The following is a 19,017-nucleotide window of genomic DNA, read 5'->3' as shown; positions in this document are numbered from 1 at the left end:
GAGAGAACGGGGGGTGGGGCACAGAGATGTTAAGTGACTTCTCCAAGGTAACATAGGGGTGGAGCTGAACTCGGCGTCCTAAGTGCAGACTCTAGGGCTAGCCCTAACCACCTCATCTCAGGGCCTGCACGTAGTATTCCCAGGGGGTCGCTCTGGAGACCCCAGAGACGCTAGATTCCAGCGTCAACCTCGGACTTGCCTCATATTGTGTATTTTGGCTCCGCGCCACACTTTGCTTCAATCTGGGCGCAAAGTGGGAGTCTCAGCAACCACCCTCCTCTCTTTAATACTCGCCCACCGCCCTCTACCCAGGGCTTTCAGGGCCAGCTCAGACCTCGTCTGAGAGTTGAAAGCCTTTTTGGACACCGCGAACCAGTATCTTTTCAGCACAGTGGGAGTTGGGGATTTTCCACAGCTGAAGCGCTCCTTTGCTTTTCTCTTTCTGACGGCGCTGGGAACGAGCCCTAGGCGAACTGACTAAGGTCCGCCTCCCCGCCCGCCACACGCTGGTTCCTGGTTGGCTACAGAAGCTGTCCGTTTTGACAGGGGGCTCTGCGCAGGCGTGGAAAGGCACCCGGACTAAACAGTGCCGACGCGGAGCTCCGGGATCGGCCAGAGATGGTGAGTGTTTGTCCGGAACTCTTAGGTGGCGGTCGGAAGGTGGTGAGCACGGCCGCCCACCACCTTTCTCCTGTCCTTCCATCCTCCAAGGGCGTTTCAGAGCACCGGGCTGAAAATCCATGGGTCTGCGCGGGGCTGGGCCTGAGATGAGTGGGGAGGGTGGAACCCAGGCGGCACGGGCCTCCAGACCTGGACCGAGGGGACTCGGGCGGGGCCGCGGTTTTCCGCTGCCCCTTGACCGGAAGCAGGAACTCAGGCCTTGGCTAGGGACGACGGAGATGGGGGGGCCGGCCCACAGGCCCCTGCATCCTAGCATCCTGGGCCTTGGTGCGCGATAACAATAACGATAACATTTCCTGGAAGCTTAATTGGTGTCGGGCACTGCTAAGCGCCGTACGTACCTCGGTTATCCTCCTCACCACATCTCTGTGAGGTACGTACGACCATTATCCCTGTGTAAAGCTTTGTATCAGGAAATGGTGCAGGTGGATTTGAACCCTAGAAACTTGACTGCAGCCTTTCTGCCCTTGTGGTTCTTTGGAACTGCTGGGACTTAGTGCATGAGTCAGAAACGGGCGGGTCCACCCTTGGAGATCCCAGTCTTCTGCTTTGCTGGCTGGCACTGTGGGCTTTTTACGCTTTTACGGGTTTGTTTTCTCGTGTTTTTATTCTTCCCAACTTGTAAAAAAGTTGAAAAGACCTTTTAAATGTTAAGCCATATGAATATTATTTTTTCAAAAATGTTATTTAAAAATTTAAAACTTATAAGAAAAATTGAAAAGGAAAAAGTAACAGTGCCATGACCTACAGGTGACCACTTATAATTAGGTATATGACTTCTAGTATTTTTCTCTTCAGTTTGTGCTTTATATAGTTTAAGTCCTACTGAATATACAGTTGTGGACTCTACTTTTTCCTTTATTATTACACCACAAAGAGTGTCTGCACATCACTAAAAACATGTAATAATGCTTCAAACGTGTAACTTCATCTTTCACATCACTTTTTAAACTGTAAAAAAAGTGATTTTTAATAGATAATACTTGCGTACAGTAAAAAAAGGATCTAAATGAAAAATAAATCTTCCCACCCAACCCTGACCCCCAGCCTCAGTCTCCTTCAGAAACATTGTTAGTTTCTTGTGTATCTTATATAAACATATACGTGCCTGTCGTTTTCTTACACAAATTGTAGCTTACTGCAGCCTGTACCATGCTGTTGTGTATTTCTACTCATAAAAGCAATACTTACATGCGCATTTTAACAAATTCAAGCAGTACCCAAGTATATAATGTAGAAAGTGCTTATTGCCCCATCTCACTTCTCTGTGGTAGGACGGTTGGTGGTTGAGTGTGTTTTCTTTCGGATTGGTTTAGTGCATAAGCACATTTACATATAAGTGTTTATTACATAGAGCTGGAATATATGTTTCTACATATTAAGTTTACTTTAGGTTACGTATAGATAGCTCATTCTGCAACTTACTCTGTTCACTTAAAAATATCAAACATTCCATGTCAATACATACAGATCTACTTCATTCTTTTTAAGGATGATATAGTATTCTATTGCGGTATATACGTTTAGGTGGCTTACAGTTTTTCACTTCAGACAATGCTGCAGTAATTTTTTTTTTTTTTACACTCAAGCTAGTTATTATGTAGTGTTTATGTAGGATAGATTCCTAGAAGTGGTACTTCTAGCATGCATATTTTACATTTTGGTAGAAACGGCCAAATTGCCTTTAGAACAATGATATAAAAATCTTAATTCTTATCCAGTTTTACTCCACCATACATCTGTTTTCATCTCTGTATGTTCCCCCCTCCTCTTTGTTCACATATGCATATTTTTCAAGACGTATGTGCTAGTTTTTCTTTTTTGTTTGATTTAATGTCCAGAGACATTTAACCTTGTTGCTGCATCATCTTTGTGATGAATTATTTTTAGTGACTACACAATAGTGAAATAATTGTATCGTAATTTGTCAAACCATTCCCCCAGTGTACATTTGGGTTGCTTCTAGTTCTTTATTAGAAGAGCTAACTCTGTGATGAATGCCTCTGTATGTGTAGGGTTTGTTTCATTTTTCTTTTAAAAATTTTGTCAGATGATTTCCTTAGGAAAAATTCTCAGGAAAAGAATTTCTGAGGCAAAGAAACCAGCATTTTTATGGTTCTTGCAATAGTGTTGTCCTGTAGCTTTCCCAAAAGGTCATAGTGTCTTTGTACCAGTTTTGCCGTATCATTGCCAGCATTGCCAGCATTTAAAAAGATACCTCAGCATTGTTATAATTTTCATTTCTTTATTTACAGGGAACAATAAACATTTTTCTATGTGTTTGCAATTTCTCTTAGGTGTATTTTCTACTAGTTTCCTTTTTACCCACTTAACTTTTAGAGACTTGCTGTTTTTCTTAATCATTTTGTACAGTGTTGTAGAATTACTCTTCGTCTGTTATATCTGATGCAGATATTTTTCTAAGCTTTTGATTCATTTCTGTTTTTATAGAAATTAAAATTTGTATGCTTAGCAGTCCAATTGGTCACAGTTCCTTTGTGAATCATTTGCTTCAGATGGTTTTCCCTCCCATGCTGACCCAATAAATAATCCTGGAGTTTTACTGCTATTTGTTTTTCCATCTTCCAGCAACACACACCTTGGAACTAAAAACCCAGGAGCTTTGTCCCTTCCCTGATGCAGATACCCATGTTAATAGTACTTCAGACCCAGGATGCTGAGGGTACAGGTGGGCTCCCTCTAGGAGCAGAACAGGAGGTTGGAAATGTGAGCTGACCCTGGGGGGATGCGTATCCACTCAGATATTTCTGGTACCAGCTGGCTAGCACTGTAGGGACGACAAACTTTGAGGCAGAGTTGGCATGCATAACTTGGATGCCTGATTAGGACTGTCCTTTGCCATCTGCAAATGTCCCTGTTGCTGTTTGTGGCTTTTTGGAAACATTTATTTTCTTTCTTGGCTCCTTTAGGGCTGAACTGAGGTTTGTTTTAAGCAGTTTCCCTTGAACCCAGACAGGTTAGCTGGTGCTCTATGTGTGCCACGTGGATACCCCTCCAGACATGGCTCCCACTCATCCACGCCTAGCCCCAGTCTTCCTGGTTGGTATCAAGTTGGAGAAGCTATTCTAGTTTTACAGGAAACTTTTTGAAAAAAATAAATTTGCATGAAAATTGTAAACTGATTATTAAAAAAATTATAAGATTCAATGAAAAAGTGGGAGAAGTGTAATTTATATGATGGACAAAAGTCTAATCTTTTTAACATACGAGAATTTTGAAATTCAGTAAGATTTGTAGAAAAATCAAAAGACTCAGAAAAGGAGAAATGCAGTCAGTAAATTCCATTTTTAACTTCACTGATAACTCTTAAAAATTAAGAAAGGTTGGCTTTCTGTTACTTGATTTTTGCCTAACATTAGCAGAAAATCAAAAAACGTGGCAAAACCTGTCATTCCGTGTTCCTTGAACATGATGCCAAACTTGTCCCCATTCACCGCCTTTGCTTTTGTCCTGTTGCCTGGAGTGCTTTTCTTTCTTATCATTTAGTTCTTGGCTTAGAGTTTACATCCTCAAATGTTCCTGACCACACTAGGCAAAGTGGCATCCCCCTGGCCTCCTGGCCCCCTGACCCCCTGCCCCTCAGCCCTACCCCTGGTTGCTTGTAAGGGTTTTGGTCACTTGTTTTTGGAATGTCTCTTCCACCAGAATATGAACTCCCTGAGGACAGGGACCTCATCAGTGGTGGTCAGTGGTATATTCTTGACCTATGTTTCCTTGGGAGAAACAAAAAACTTTTCTGAAGCTTGTTTTCCTCCTAAAATGTAAATCCTACTAACCATGGAAGGGTCAGACAACAGATGTGTCTGAAAACATTTCATCCCAATATCTGACCTGTAGCAGGTACTGAGTAGGCTAGTGTATACTTTATTGGCCTCTCTTTCTTGATATATATGTGTTTTACTTTTAACAGCCAGGTATCGGTGTCTGGTTCTCATTAAACTTAGGGTCACCTAAACCCTAGCTCTCATGCTGGCTACTGTAAGGCCATGTCCCCCATCCTGTACTTAAGGTTGATTTTTGTAAAACAGAGTTCCAGAAATGCTTTTTATTTGTGTCTTAAGTATTTGTTGCCTATATTGTGTCAGGTACTGGATCTATAAAGTGTAGGTCTGTGCTCCCAGGGTGCTTTGGGTCTGGAGGAGGAGACAGATTTGAAACAGACATTTATTTATACCCCGTTGTGATAAGTGCTATGGAGGCAGGGTGCCATGGGTACCCAGAAGAGGGGTGGGTGTCAGAGAAGGCCTCTCACAGGAGGCTTATGAGCCGAGTCCAAAGAGTTTGGACTTAGTTATATCACGTAGTGAGAGAAGGTTGCTTCCTTCCCAGGGAGCCCGTCTGCCTAGGGCACCTGGCTCAAGCAGGCCGTGCTTGCCCCCTGCCGTCCATTCTCCATACAGCAGCCAGAGCCATCCTTTTGCAACGTCAGGTCTTGTCACTCTTCACCTCAAAACCTGCTAATGGCGCCCCAGATCGTCCCCATTAAAAGCCAAAGTCATCTGATCTTGGCCGGCTGAAATCTAATCTGATCTTGGCTACCTTTCTCATTTGGCCACCTGCCACTCACTGCACTTGAGCCACTCTGGTTCCTTTGCTTTTCCTGGAGCATGCCCCTTTCCCACCTCAGGACTCTTGTACTCACTCTTCCTACTGTGTGGAGCACTCTCCTTAAAAATCCGCACGATAGGTTCCCTCATTTCCTTAAAATCTCTACTCAACTATCACTTAGTGAGGCTTCTCTGGCTGTCTTATTTAAAATTGTCGTCAGTCCCTGCATTCCATATCACCTTCCCTATTGTAGCTGACATTTATATTTTACTTATCTTTTTTGTTTAATGTCTGACTCCCCACCCGCAAGTGTCACCTTCATGAGGGCAGGGATGTTTGTTATGTTTTGTTTGCTACAGCATCCCCTGGCCTAAAACAATGCCTGACACGTAGAAGTTACTGAATATAGTTACTGAATGAAGAGCAGTTTTATAAAATTTCATCTTTTTTTTTTTTATTTCAGCCCCTTCCCATACTCCAGAATTGGACCTCGATTCTGTCATCTTTAGCTTTAGCTTTCTTTCCCCTTCCCCAGGTTGATTGCATTTTGACTGAGCTGTACTAAATTGTCATCCGACTTCTGTAGTCTTACAATGTTTGTGGTCCCCATATCAGAGAGCTCTGGATACACAGAGAAAGGGGTTCCAAAATGTTTTTAAATAGAAATAATAGAATAAAAAGAGGCTGTTGTGAAGAAGAAAAGAAAACCTTATCTATAATTCCATGCTCTCAGTGTGGCTTTTTTTTTTTTTTTCCATAATCCCTCAAGTCTCCTTCTTTTCATGTGGTTGCCGTCACCAGGCACTTTGTTTTTGCATTTAGCTGTTTTTACTTCATGTTATATCATAAACATTCTGTGGTGATACAAATATACTGATCACCATTGGTAATGTGTGTATTACATTCCTGTGAATGGACATTCCAGAATTTACTTGGCCTTTTCCCTAATTATTGGGCATTTCTGGCTCCTTTCTGCTTTTGCTGTTGCAGATATCAGGGCAGCACACGTTTGCTGTGTTCTCCTTTTAGTCCTTTTGGATTATTTCCTTAGGTTGAATTTCCAGGAGGGTTCCCAGGTCAAGCTGAGTACTGTGTGGTGTTGACCACTGTTGTACTTTACCCCTCCTCTCCAGAATAGCGCATAGTCGGAGCTCAGTGAAAATGTGTTGAGTGAATTATGATCTCATGCATGTATGACCCACGCTCTCACGTCCACAGAGCTCGTGCTGTCCTTTTTCCCAGGGTGCAGATTTTAGAGGCATCAGGCTATTCGCTGTCTTGTAGGAGGAACTTGTTTGCCCTTGTCTCCAGCATTTGAGAGTATTCTTACATCATAGGGGAGTGGGTGGCAGTGACTGGATTCTAAGCCTTGTGCCTATTAGAAAAACAGTAATTTATTGTGCTATCTCCATCCACTGTTTAGAAGCTCCCCCTGCCCCCAACTCATTAGCCCCTGGGCCTAGGGAAGCACTCTCTTCTGGTGAATGGAGCCTCTGTTTCCAACATAGTCGGCCTCTCAACCTTTGAGGAGCTTCTGACTGGATTCAACACCAGTCTGGAAGGGGCCTCCAGAGAGCAAGCACACTAAGGCCAGTTTCTAGTGTAGGAAGAGGTAGGCCTAGAACAGTTAGTTGAGCAGCTGTTTATTGAGTCCCTACTATGCAGACCATTCTGTGGGCCCTTAGTGAAACAGTGCCTAATGCATCCCACAGAGGCATAATCAAGTGTTTGCAGAGTCACAAGGCGGCAAAGACTCCACTGAGTTGGGATCAGTAAAGGCTTCATGGAGGAGGTGATGTCTTAGATGTCTAGAAGAGTTCGTTGGAGTTCAGCAGGGAAGAGGCCTTAGGCTAAAAAGACGCGGCAACAGGGAGGTGTGGGCATATATGTGGAGAGTGGAGGGAAGGGTAAGAGAGAAGCGAGTGATAATATTTCTAGATCTCGTGCGTGGCCAGGCGAAGAATCAAACATCTGATTGTCTTCTCTGTTTACAAATTCCATGTGCCAGAGTGTCCCACCCTGACTAATTTCTGAAGAATCAGGATTAATGAGCGCTTTCCCGAGGCACATTTTCTGTGGCTCTGTGCCATGTGTCACACTACCTCAGATGCTCGCTTATTATAAATCACTGAGTTATCCTCTTGGGGTCATTTTGCTTCCTTTGGAATGTTTTCAGTTGTGCTGTTTGGGTCACAAATGACAGTGTGTCTCCTTCCTGTTAGACACCCCTGTTGGGGTTTTTCAAATCATCAGTGTCCTGTCCCCCAGGTATACCAAACACGTGAGTCACCGATGTGTCTTTGCTCCCAGGAATGGTATTTATCTCCTGCCCCCAAATAGCGGAGGCAGGAGGGAAAATAGTGCCTGGTGGGCAGAGGGCCAGGAGAAGCCCTGCCCCTGCTGGGGGTGTAGTACATGGGTCAGGTGCTAGTGGGGGCCTGGGGACAGCTCCAGACAGGCCCGGGGACCTTTGGGGAGGTGTTACTTGTGTGTTCTTGGAAAACATGTGTGATTCATCTGCCAGGGGTATGAGGGAGTGGATCTGGCCTTCCCGGCCCCCCCTAACCTTGCCCTTGCTCTCCGCCAGGCAGAGGTGGAGGAGACACTGAAGCGGCTTCAGAGCCAGAAGGGCGTGCAGGGAATTATTGTGGTGAACACCGAAGGTAAGTCCTCCCTCTGACCGTGACCTGAAGCAACAGCCCAGACACAGCACGACACGTGCTGTTTACTGTGTTTACTGTGTTAAGCCTTCCTGTTCGTGGATTTTCACCCTTTTTTTTTTTAGCACCTCCAGTGTCCTAGCACTATTATTGGAATCTTGAATTTTAAAAAAGGACAAATTCACTCGATCCCACTGCCCTCGACAGATCATAGTTTTCAGGATGCCATGCTTTTCTGGCCCTTGCCCGGGTGCATCTTCTCTCGCTCATACTTGTATTTAGGGTTGTCACTCGTTAGCAGGTATTTACTCATGAGGTAGCTTTGTTTTGCTTCATCAGCAAATTCTTTTATCTGCCAGTACGAAGTTTATTAACCATCCCCCATTTATGTTGTTTCTACTTTTTTGTTATTAGGTTGGTGCAAAAGTAATTGTGGTTTTTGCAGTTATTTTTAACCTTTAAACCGCAATTACTTTTGCACCCACCTAATAAGTAATGCTCTGGTCAGCAGCTTTGTGCCGATAGCTTTTTCCTTCTCTTCTGAGACATTATTTCAACAACTAGAAAAGTATAGATACTAATTTTCCCAAACTGCCATAGACATGGCAAAGAAGAAGGCTAGCATTTATCACACACCTACCTGTTCTGGGCCAGGCCCCTGGCTGATGCTTTATAAACGTTCTGTTTCATTTATTCCTTAAAGCAGCCCTGTTGTCTCCATTTTGCAGTAGAGGAAACTGAGTCCAGACATTTAATTGATTTGCCTGCCATTACAGAGCCAAGATTTCATTCCAAGTCGGTGTGAATGCACTTGTGCTTTCCCCACACTGTGCTGGGAAGGACCAGAGAGTGGCTGCAGGTCTGGCCCAGGGTCACCCAGCTGGGCTCCCCCAATTCTCTGGGCCAGTGTATTCGTTCGGCTCTGATTTGTTTGCGGCTCCTCGAGAGCCCCTGTGTGTGTGTTGTCACTCTAGGCCTTGTTTTGGAAAAGCAGAATTCTCAGCAGTGTCTGCGAAAATAGAGCAGAATGCAAGTTACCACGGGTGACAGTGTGGAGGTGATATGTCCTCAGAATGTTGTTTTCCATCAGATCCCTGGCCAGCCGAGAGCTGGGCAGGGGACACTCCCCAGCTTTGTCAGACTCTAATCAGACCATGTGGTCATTGGATTCAGAGGAGGCAGCAGGTTGAGAGCCCTCGGGACACTTTGGGAGGCAGCAGTAGGTCTGCCCCTGATGTGCTGCGTGGTCTGGGGTTCCCCCTTCCCCTCTTCAGACCTTAGCTGCCTTAAGTGGAGTGATTGGTCAGAGACTGTATATCACTCAGATACTGTCTTCTGGAACTGGACATTTTTGACCCCAAATGGGAGGGAACAGCTCGGGGGCTGGCTCCTCAGCTGGAACCCGTAGGCCTCCAGTAGTATTCACAAACCACAAGCCTTCATTCTTGCTTTAAAACTACCCCAAAAGTTGAGCTTTTTCATTGGGAAAATATAACCCCAACTGCTTACCTTTTGGATACTAATGAGCGCCTCTTTTTCATATACTAATGTGGCATTAACTTGTGTCCCATTCATAGAGCTTGCACTTTCATCTCTCATGTGCATTTCACTAAGTGACCCCCTGCAAGATGGCTGTTTGCCCATTTTTCAGATGAGAAACCCAAAGGTGAGAGGTGAGATGACCTGCCCAAAGTCACCCCGCTGTGGATGGGTGTGGTCAGAACTCACTGCTGCATGGAGACTTTAAGCCCTCTGGAAGCTTCCCACTCAGGATGATTAGTTAGGGTCCCTGTTCTCCCTTCCAGGGTTTTCATACCCTCTGACTCAGCTCAGCTGTCTCTCCCTACAGGTGCCTCCCCTGACCACCCCAGCCCAGAAATGATTCCTCCCCACCCTGAACTCGTGACACCCCCTTGTCCCAGTCACTTACCAGCCACCTGCCACTGCATTTTGACATCTCTGTCTTGGCCAAATACAAATGATGTTTCATAATAAAAGGGGAGTTTAAGCTGACTTGCCAGGAACTTCAGGAACATTTGTACCTCGCCAGACCCCCTGCTATCCTCTGCTGCTGCCCACACAGGGCAAAATAAAAGACTCAAACGTGTAAGCTCCACAAGGGCAGGGATTTATCTCTTGCGGTCCCCACTGTATCCCCAGCACCTGGAACAACTCTGACACAGTTTGTGCTTAATACTGTTTCCCCGAAAATAAGACCTAGCCAGACCATCAGCTCTAATGCATCTGTTGAAGCAAAAATTAATATAAGATCCAGTATTATATCATATCATATCATATATCATATACCCAGTCTTATATAAGATTGGGTCTTATATTATAGTAAAATAAGACCACGTCTTAATTTTTGCTCCAAAAGACGCATTAGGGCTGATAGTCTGGCTAGGTCTTATTTTCAGGGAAACATGGTTAAGTATCTGTTAAATTTTGTTAATATTTTTTTTACTAATGGAGCTGGGTTTGGTGGGAGGACTGAGCTATACAACCTGACAGATCTGAGCCTCAGCTTAGAAATCGTGTCTCCCCAGTGACCAGCCACTTCGGCAGGCTGCATGGTCCCTATTGTGAAGGCAGTGGCTTGGGGTAGGTGGCCTAATCCTTAGGATATCCTTGAAATGTCCCAGCTCTGGCATCCTATGAATCTGGCGTCCTGTGATCTCTGATCCTTATGTGAAATCCTCTCCAGTTTTGGTCCCTCCCGCCCCACTACCACCATCTTCATGTTTTCTTTTGTTTTGAAAGTCAGCCAACAAGTGGTTAGTTAGTTTCTTATCTCCTTTACACACCTCTCACTTGGTAGGAGCAAACTCATGTCTAAACTGCTGAAAGTAGCCCTTGTGAGTTCTCATTTATCAACAGCAATAAATGCTTAATGCAGTGTCCCTAAGGATACTGGTGAACAAATCAGACCTGGTCCTGGCCCTCAGGGAGCTAGTCTGCTGGGGTGATCACTTCCATAAAGGTGTGATGTCAGAGTCCTGTGACTCCTCTAAAGGAGAGTTACGTGATGCTGGAGCCCCATCTGGGGTGGGGATGGGTGGAGCCACCAGAAGATGGAGGGACCAGTGGGAGTTGTGAGACAATAGGGGAAGGAAGGAAAGTTCCGGGTTCCAGAGGGACTTGAGAGAAGGCACCCTTGTAGTACATAAAAAGAGAAGGTCATCAGGTATGATCATCCAGACTTTGCTGAGCCTTGAGACTGGCCCCTCAAGTCACCTGGCGGATGGCATGTATTGTGTGGGTGACGTTGCTAACAAACCAACATTTATTGCATGCCTGCTCTTGCTAAACTGTCTTAAACCATATTTCATCCTCATAGCAGCACTTTGAAGCACAGGCATTATTTTACAGGTGAGGAAATGGAGGCTTAGAAAGGTTAAATGACTTGTCTAAAGCCACGTAACCGTGAAGGGGCAGAGCCGGGGTGTAAGTTCAGGCCGTCAGATTTCAGAATTCCTACTCAGTCATCACCCCAACCACTTCTGCTACCTTCCTCAGGAAGCTTCCACTATTGGGCAAGGCCTCATGGGGCCCTGTGGGCACACTGTTGCCATTTAGGACCCAGCTGATGACCTAGTTGTCCTGTCCCTTAAGGGCAAAAGGTCACTACAACCTGTTCTCATTACTTCCTTGGCTCAAAACAGCCTCTCTGAGTCAGCTGTGTCTCTTCCACTCTGTCCTCTTCTGCCCACTGTCATGTCCTAAAAAGACAAGGTTGGGCCAATTTCTTGCCACCCAGGGATAGACCTGAGGCTGACCCTTAGGCTGGTCAGCTGTGGGCCAGATTAGCAGCGTCCTGGGTCCAAAACGCAGCCACTTACGTGTGAGGAGCCGGTTGAGCCACGTTCATCACAAGCGCCTGTCAGCTATGGGCGCCTGGGGCTTCATTGATGGAGCCTTCTGTTGACATGTCACAGTGATTCATAGGCACCTGATTGTTGCTCCTGCTGTGGCCCGAGGTGGCTCTCCCGGAGCCCCATTCCTCACCTCCGTGACAACAGGCGCTGTCCAGGGAGGGAGTTCCATTTAATGGCTCATCACAAGGAAACAGCCCTCCAAACAACACGCTTGATGCACAGAGGTGTTCGTTGCACAGCAATTAAGTAAAAAGACCAGCCTAAGTTCTCAGCAGCAGAGGCTGATGGACTCAGTGGAATGGCCACTGTGGGCTCTGAAAGCCACTGTGCGCCTTCCAAGGGTGTATGCAGATGGAAACGGGCTCTAATGGGGGGGCACCATCATGTGCACGCACAGTGGCTTTACCACTGGGCCCTCAGCCTCCTTGGGAGCTGGAGCAAAACGCTGGTGGTGGTTATGTCTCGGCACAAGCTGACCTTTTTTCTTCTTCCTGCTTTTCAGTACTTACAGATTTGTAAGAGCTGGCCTCCTTGTTCAGGTTCTAAGTGTTCTGAATGATAGTCTCTCCTTCTGTTGCCAGAAACTAGTCAAGACAGTGTGGCCCTGGGAGAGGAGCCCAGTAGGGGACACAACGGGCCTACATTTGACTCCTGGCCCCACTGCTCATCTGCTGTGTGACTGTCAGCAGGTAACCTCACTGCTCACAGTTTCTGTTGCCTCATTGGCAAGTGACGATGGGAGCACCACCCTCAAGGTCGTTCTGGGGACTGGCCTGTGTCCGTCAAGCCCCCAGTGGACAGTGGCATTGGTGGTAACTGTCCGTCCGGTACTAGAATTAGGGGAGCGCAGGTGGGCGCTGGGCAGGAAAGCGCACCAGCATCCTGCCCCATCACTGTCTGCTCTCCCCGCAGGCATCCCCATCAGGAGCACCATGGACAATCCCACCACCACACAGTACGCCGGCCTCATGCACAACTTCATCTTGAAGGCCCGGAGCACCGTGCGTGAGATCGACTCCCAGAACGACCTCACCTTCCTCCGAATTCGCTCCAAGAAAAACGAAATTATGGTTGCACCAGGTAAGAAGGTCTTCCACACCCCCCTGAGGCTCAGCCCCACACGGCACACGTCCTGTAGCTTGTCAGGGAGGCTTCGCACGGTGCTGTCTCTTCAGGTCTGTGAAAGGCCTCAGGACTTGAAGGTACAGAGTTGACAGCTTCTCCCTCTGGCCAGTCTGCCTCCAGCTGGCATCCCCAGCACTGCTCATGCGCATTGGCTGGAGGTCAGACCCTGTCCTGGGTTCCAGGCCCGAGAGGGGAACCACGGTCTCCTGGGGGAGAGAGACACAGTGTAAGCCTCGCCTCAGGAGCGTAGAGGACAGTGCGATGGGGCTGCTTGGGGCAGTCAGTGTAGGCTTCCCACAAGAGGGAATCTCGAAGGCACAGGAAAGAATAAGCAAGGTGGGGGGACAGGAAAGCTATGTTTAAAAGCCAAAGATTCAGTAATTCGCAACCAAAGCATGAGGCAAAAATACTGTAGAGCCGTTTTATCCTTGGAAACATGTTCAGTCACCCGCTTCTAAAGTCCAGTCCGGTGTCCCTGAGCCCCATGCAGCCAGCCTGTCCTCCAGCACTGGAGCCGCTGCGGCTCTTGTTTCACATGAAGTGCGCGGCTGGCACTGGGGACTGTGTGGTACAAACAACCCTCGTCTTTAGGTGTTAGGATCATTCTCAGGGTCATGCTCTTCCTGGGAGGAGCCCACAAGGCCTGGGACCCCAGGAGGGAAGAGCAGGGCCCCGTGCCCTGCCTCACCTCACTCACATTCACAGACTTCAGGGCTGGTCCCGCATTGCTCCTTCTGTCTCTCCCTCTCTCTTTGGCTGAGCCACGTAGTTGAATGTGCGTGACTTAGGTGTGTACGTGACGATGCAGGTAGGCTGCGGTGCATCAGAATATGAGGGAGGAAGGAGTGGGAGGTAAGGTGTTTGGTCCAGTTTGGAAAAGGCCTCAAACCAAACTCAGCTGTGTGGGCGACCCTGCGAGCAGAGGTTTTTAAGGCAGGAGGTGATGTGATTGTAATTGAGGCCTAGATGAAAGAGGCAGTGGGGAGGCTGGGGACACTGAAGGCCTCTGGGCTTGACGACAGAATTCTGAGTTAATTTGATGGGGGTCTGGGACAGGGTATCAGCCACTCCCAGCAGCAGAGTCATAGTGTTCTGTTCCCTGGCCTGTTCCAGCTCAGTCTGGCTCCTCGGAAGGATGTAAAGGAAAAACCCTAGAGCCAGTTCCAGGGGCCCACAGTCTCCCTAGGACACTCTTAGAGGGGTGGGGACAAAGCATCCAGTCACAGAGAAGAACATAGGATAATTTCAGTCATTTATTCCAGAAACAAGACATATACTGTTCATCAGTTTATTGACTCTGATGCATCACATGTCAGCCAATGATGTCTCTGGTTCTGCCAGAGAAAACAGGTTGCAGCAGGCGGAGACTATTTCCCAGCTGTACCTCTTAAAAGTGTGACCTCAAGCAAGTCACGGGACGCCTGTGCACCTCCATTTACACATCTGTGAGATGTCAGCTGGGGTCCCCTACTGCTCTGCTCTTCTCAGACACCCCATCTGGAGGAGTGTGTTGGCGCAGGGTGGGGCAGAAAGGCTTAGAAGCAGATTGGAATTCACATCCCCCCCAAGACTTCATGCTGTGTGACGACACACAGACCCCCACTAACTTCCTGAAAGTCAGCTAGGAATGGTCCCTCTACTGGCCCTGCACATCGGAGCAGACCTGTGCCCACATGGGAGCTCACATGTGAGGCAGGGACAAGTTACACATTCTCCAGATCAGACAGACTCTCCGTGGACAGTGTCTCTTGACCTACAGCTTCCGAGAATGTCCCCTCTGGAATGGCAGAGTCGCTGAGCGCTCCTGGCCATTCATTCATGTCTCAGCTTGAGAGCAAAGGCATCTCCAACTTTTCCTTGAGGACCCGCAGGCTTTCAAAGCTCGTGGGTGTGGTCAGTGCTTGAGTCTAGGGTTGGCAACTCTCAAGATACAGATTCTCCTTGGGGTGCACAGGCCCAGAAGCCCCTCAGCTTTGTCAGTGGTGATGAGGCTAAAGTGGCCAGACCCTTGCCTGGGTGACACAGAGGCCTGCGTGGAGGGTGGTCATGCTGTGTCACTCTTGCTTGTTCGCTCACTCTCTATCTCGCACTCACACACTCTTGGGCCCCCCCACGCACATCTTGTTATTGCTGGAGGGGTGTGTCTTTTCGAGATTGCCTTAAATCCAGTGACTGTTCCTCCTGAAGGCCCTCATCACTTCTCCAGCGACCCTGCTGCCTCTCAGAGCCTCAAGAGACTCCAGCTCGTCTCCTAGGCCCTCACACATGCCGTCCTGCTGCAGCTGGCAACACTCCCATCCTGCCTTTTCATTGGCTAACCAGCCTGCTTATCTGCATTTTTAAGTCTGTCCCCCCACTAGACAGTTTCCAGACGACAGAGACTTGTAAGCACATAGTAAGCGCTTAACAAATCCTTGTTGAGTAACTGAATGAATACTCCCTAAACCTCCGTCCATTGCTGACACCCCACTGTGGGGATCACAGGTGGGGTCAGGGATGTCTGTGGGACATGGTGTTTAGGATGAAAACGAATGATTGGACATCTTGATGCTCTCACTTTGATACAGCAAAAAAATGCTGGATTTTGGTGCCAGAACTCCTGTGGGCAGGAACCACTGAGCAGGACATCTGAGGCATTAGGGCTAGATCGCCTTAGGATTTTCAAAGGGCACAGGGGCAGCCCCCAGCATATAATAGGCCTAGCTGCTGCGTGTTTGAAATGGACCCTCTAGGACTGTCGTTTGCACCCCACATCATGGGAGCAACCTGGAGCACCCCTGCCCAGGAAGGAGGTCCACCATCCTTTCTTCTCAGCCAACCTTCCTCATTGATCAAACTGAGAAGCTGCTTACCAGACCAAAAATAGCACAGGTGGTTTCCGACAGTTTGGCTCTCTACATATGTACCAAATTCAGCCCATCCAGGTCAGAATGACCCATATGAAGAGAATGTTTTAAGACAGACTTTTGGTTTTCACTTATTAACCTCACTGATAAAAAGCTGAGTTAAACAGCATAGTCAAACTTTAACACTCTGCTTCCCACAACGCACTTGAGTGATACTGTTGAATTTAGGGCTTGATTATTTGTGAGAAAAGACACTACTATTGCTAATTGTGGCTTGTTAATTACTTTTATTTTTATCAATAAGTGACTTTCTGCTTACACAGATTGCTTAGCCATGAAGCTGTTAGTCATGTCGGGTCTGCTTCTCCCCAGTTGCATCAGCCCATGGTCATGGAAGAAGCACGCTTTAGACTTGTGTCAGCAGATGCAAAGCAGACATGGCTGAGGCCCTGCCTTTTCTCTCCTGTTCAGCAAGGGGGCAGGCCAGAAGCGTTCAGAGCATCTGGGTGAAACCCAGCTACCCCACCCCGCATTTTCGCCTTGGCTTGGGCCAGTCATTCAACTCTCTGAGCCTCAGTGTTCTTTATAAAATGAGAAAACACTAGTACCTGCCTCGGAGAGTGATTTGAGTTCTTTGAGGTACCATATGAGAAGTGGGTGGCCCAGGGTGGCACACGGAAACCTTGGTAAATGTGGTTTGATGAATAAGTGGGCAGAGCTGCAACACTCTGCTTCTCCAATTTCCTCATCCATAAAATGAAGGGCAGTCGGGCTCACCCTAGGTCTTGGACTTGCTATTTCATGATGGACATTCCTCCTCACTGGGCTGTATCCCCAGAACTGGAATCCAGGTAGCTTTTGACCATTTTGACCTTTGAAATTTTTTCGAGAAGGCTCTGGAAGGCAGCAGCTGAGCTTGTGACAATTGACATGAACCCAGGAGCAGTGGGGTTGAGGCTGGCATTCCATATTTGACGCTGACTCCCTGGGTAACCCCAAACTAGTGGTTCTCCCCAACCTGCAGCACAGCGTCACCTGGGAACTTGTTTCAAATGCAGATTCTCCGGCTCTACCCCAGACCTACTGAATCTCAGGCGCTGCGGGTGGGGCGCTGCAGTGTTTGTTTTCAGCCCAGCCAGTTTGAGAACCACTGCCACAGGCAACTCATTTCAACTCCCTAAACCTGAGTGTCCCCTCCCAGAAAACAGAGGTGACAGTCCTACCTCCCTGTCCGCTCTGGGAAGGTTAGAAAAGGCTGCGCTGCCGAGCACAGGCCGCTGCCGGTCACACTGGGCAGAAGCCCCCACCCGGGACTTGCCCAGCGACTGGAAGTAGCCTGAGCACTGCTGCTTAACCCCCGCTTCCACCGCATTTGATGTTTGGTGATTTAATGATTTATTTCCTTGCTAGTGTGTTTTCCCCCCATTTTACATTTAGTGATTTGTTTTTCATTTTTCTCTTTTGCAGATAAAGACTATTTCCTGATTGTGATTCAGAATCCAACTGAATAAGCCACTCTCTCGGCTCCCGGCATCATTCCTTAATTTAATGCCCCCCAAGAATAATGGTGTTAATCTTGTCAACCAACTGGCAGGCGGAAGTCACCTTAGAGCCACGCAGACCCATCCAGGGACTGAGGCGGGCTGCAGCCCTGCCTCCCCCCCAACATCGTCATCCCTCTGCTGGCCAGTTGTCCCCGAGTTCCCGGGAGGGCCCTCTCTCCTCAAGTCTAGGTTTTGGAGCAAGAGCTTGTGAGAAGCCCACACCCTTCTGACCTTCAGTTCACTTTGTCGCCCTTGGAAAAGGCTGTTTTTCTTTAACTAAAAATAACAATTGCTTACCCTGCTGTGTGTCTTTAAACACTAGGTTGAAAGGGCCTCTCTCTTCCTGTGTCATCACTGTGTCATCGCATGATCTGAAGGCTAAGCCCCGGCGTCTCCTCCAGCCCTAGGTTGTGTTTGTGGCCCGAGCGGCCTGGTCCTTACTGCACCGGTAGCCATACTTGCTGAGCTGAGCCTGGTTTATAATTGGTACCTTGGTTTCTGGGCCTCTTGTCCCTAGCCACCCCTTTTATCATTCACCACTCCCGCCAGTGTTTTGAAAGTTTTTTTCTACTACACTGCCCTGGAGAAAGGAAAGGAGGGATATTTGTTGAGTACCCAGAATGCACCTGGTGTGTTATATGCCCTGGCTCACGTCATCCTCACAGTACGCTACAGATACGGCAGGACATTAAAGCCATCTTAAAAATGAGGAAATTGGGGTCTAGAGAGTGACTTGCCTGAGTTCTCATAGCTGGGAGCACAGTTCTTAAACTCCAAAAGCTCTGCTCTCCACATTCCCTTCCACAGAAATCCTGGGTGGTCCCTCTCACCTGAGTGAGCTCTTCCTGGGTAAACATCTGCCTTCCCACAGACTCGTGTGGGGGTCCCAGAAGGTGCCTGCTACTCTGAGGCTACAGGCCACCCATCATCCAGCAGCACTCTGGGATTTTTCCTCCAGAAACCCCATGTATTTATTTTTTATGAGGTTTTTCTTTTGCCTTTTGTTTCTTGTTACAGGGGGAAAAGATTCAAAAATGTATAGTGCAAACCTTGAAATCCCCCTTCATTGTCCTTCCCCCAAAGTAACCTTGTTCTACAGTGTGAGTTTGTTCATTTAGCAAAAGTACTTTTCTAAATTTTCCAGTGAAGTTTCCTTAACAGTATCAGGGAAGTAACACCCTGTGTCCTTGGGAGCTTAGGGGTGTAGTTTCTAGGGGCCCAGCAAGTCTCTTCAAAGTCTCCTATTTTAATGAAAGATCATAGGAATTTTCCACTCCATAATATGTCCATGTTTGTCATAATATAGAAATGATCCTTTCAAATAATTTCCCCCAAATCCCCAAACAGAACATTCCTTAGGAAACCACAGCATGTGTGCCCCTTCCCCATGGACTCAGGAAGCACACCCTGAGAAGATGATTGCAGAACTGGAGCAAAATAACCCTGGATCGGTAATTATCTCAGAGATTCAGTTTTAAAATTAGGTCAGGTATGGGGACCAGTATCTTCTCTTTGTTCTCAGAGGCTGTTGGTGGCTGGGATCCAAGTCTGAGGTTTCTGTGTCTGGGCTTGAGCTTCTAGAAGGATAATGGAAGAAGAAGGTCTGAGTAACATAAATTATCCCGGGCTGGCCTGCAGGTCAGGCTTCTAGACGAGGGGAGGGCTTCTGTCCCTGGGGAAGGAGGTGGTCTGGCTCCAGAGCGAGGGTTTGGGGACC

The 19,017-nt window shown here is 47.6% G+C and overlaps 1 protein-coding gene across 2 annotated transcripts; it reads left to right on the top strand.

Annotated features, from left to right (window-relative positions):
• Positions 1-488: 488 nt before the first annotated feature.
• Positions 489-17,596, top strand: DYNLRB1 (dynein light chain roadblock-type 1). Of its 2 annotated transcripts, none has more exons than XM_019733707.3 (4): positions 489-621; positions 7,838-7,913; positions 12,698-12,865; positions 17,224-17,596. In XM_019733707.3, the coding sequence occupies exons 1-4, from the start codon at positions 619-621 to the stop codon at positions 17,265-17,267; spliced, it is 291 nt and encodes a 96-aa protein (XP_019589266.2). In that variant the 5' UTR covers positions 489-618; the 3' UTR covers positions 17,268-17,596. The 2 variants fall into 2 exon arrangements, with proteins under 2 accessions (XP_019589266.2, XP_088645320.1); XM_088789194.1 differs by lacking the exon at positions 489-621 and adding an exon at positions 3,688-3,741.
• The last annotated feature ends 1,421 nt before the right edge of the window (positions 17,597-19,017 follow it).

This window comes from Rhinolophus sinicus, chromosome 13, assembly GCF_057876585.1.
Source record: "Rhinolophus sinicus isolate RSI-liver-muscle chromosome 13, RSI-T2T, whole genome shotgun sequence".
Lineage (NCBI taxonomy): Eukaryota > Metazoa > Chordata > Mammalia > Chiroptera > Rhinolophidae > Rhinolophus > Rhinolophus sinicus.
The sequence above is the reverse complement of the archived record's forward strand: the minus strand, read 5'-3'. Positions and strand labels throughout refer to the sequence as shown.

Excerpts from the sequence above, each read along its gene's own strand:
- DYNLRB1 (XM_088789194.1), top strand. The coding sequence starts at position 3,703 with ATGGCTCCCACTCATCCACGCCTAGCCCCAGTCTTCCTG. Across the intron at positions 7,914-12,697 it reads TATTGTGGTGAACACCGAAG|GCATCCCCATCAGGAGCACC; the intron begins GTAAGTCCTCCC and ends CTCTCCCCGCAG. Across the intron at positions 12,866-17,223 it reads CGAAATTATGGTTGCACCAG|ATAAAGACTATTTCCTGATT; the intron begins GTAAGAAGGTCT and ends TCTCTTTTGCAG.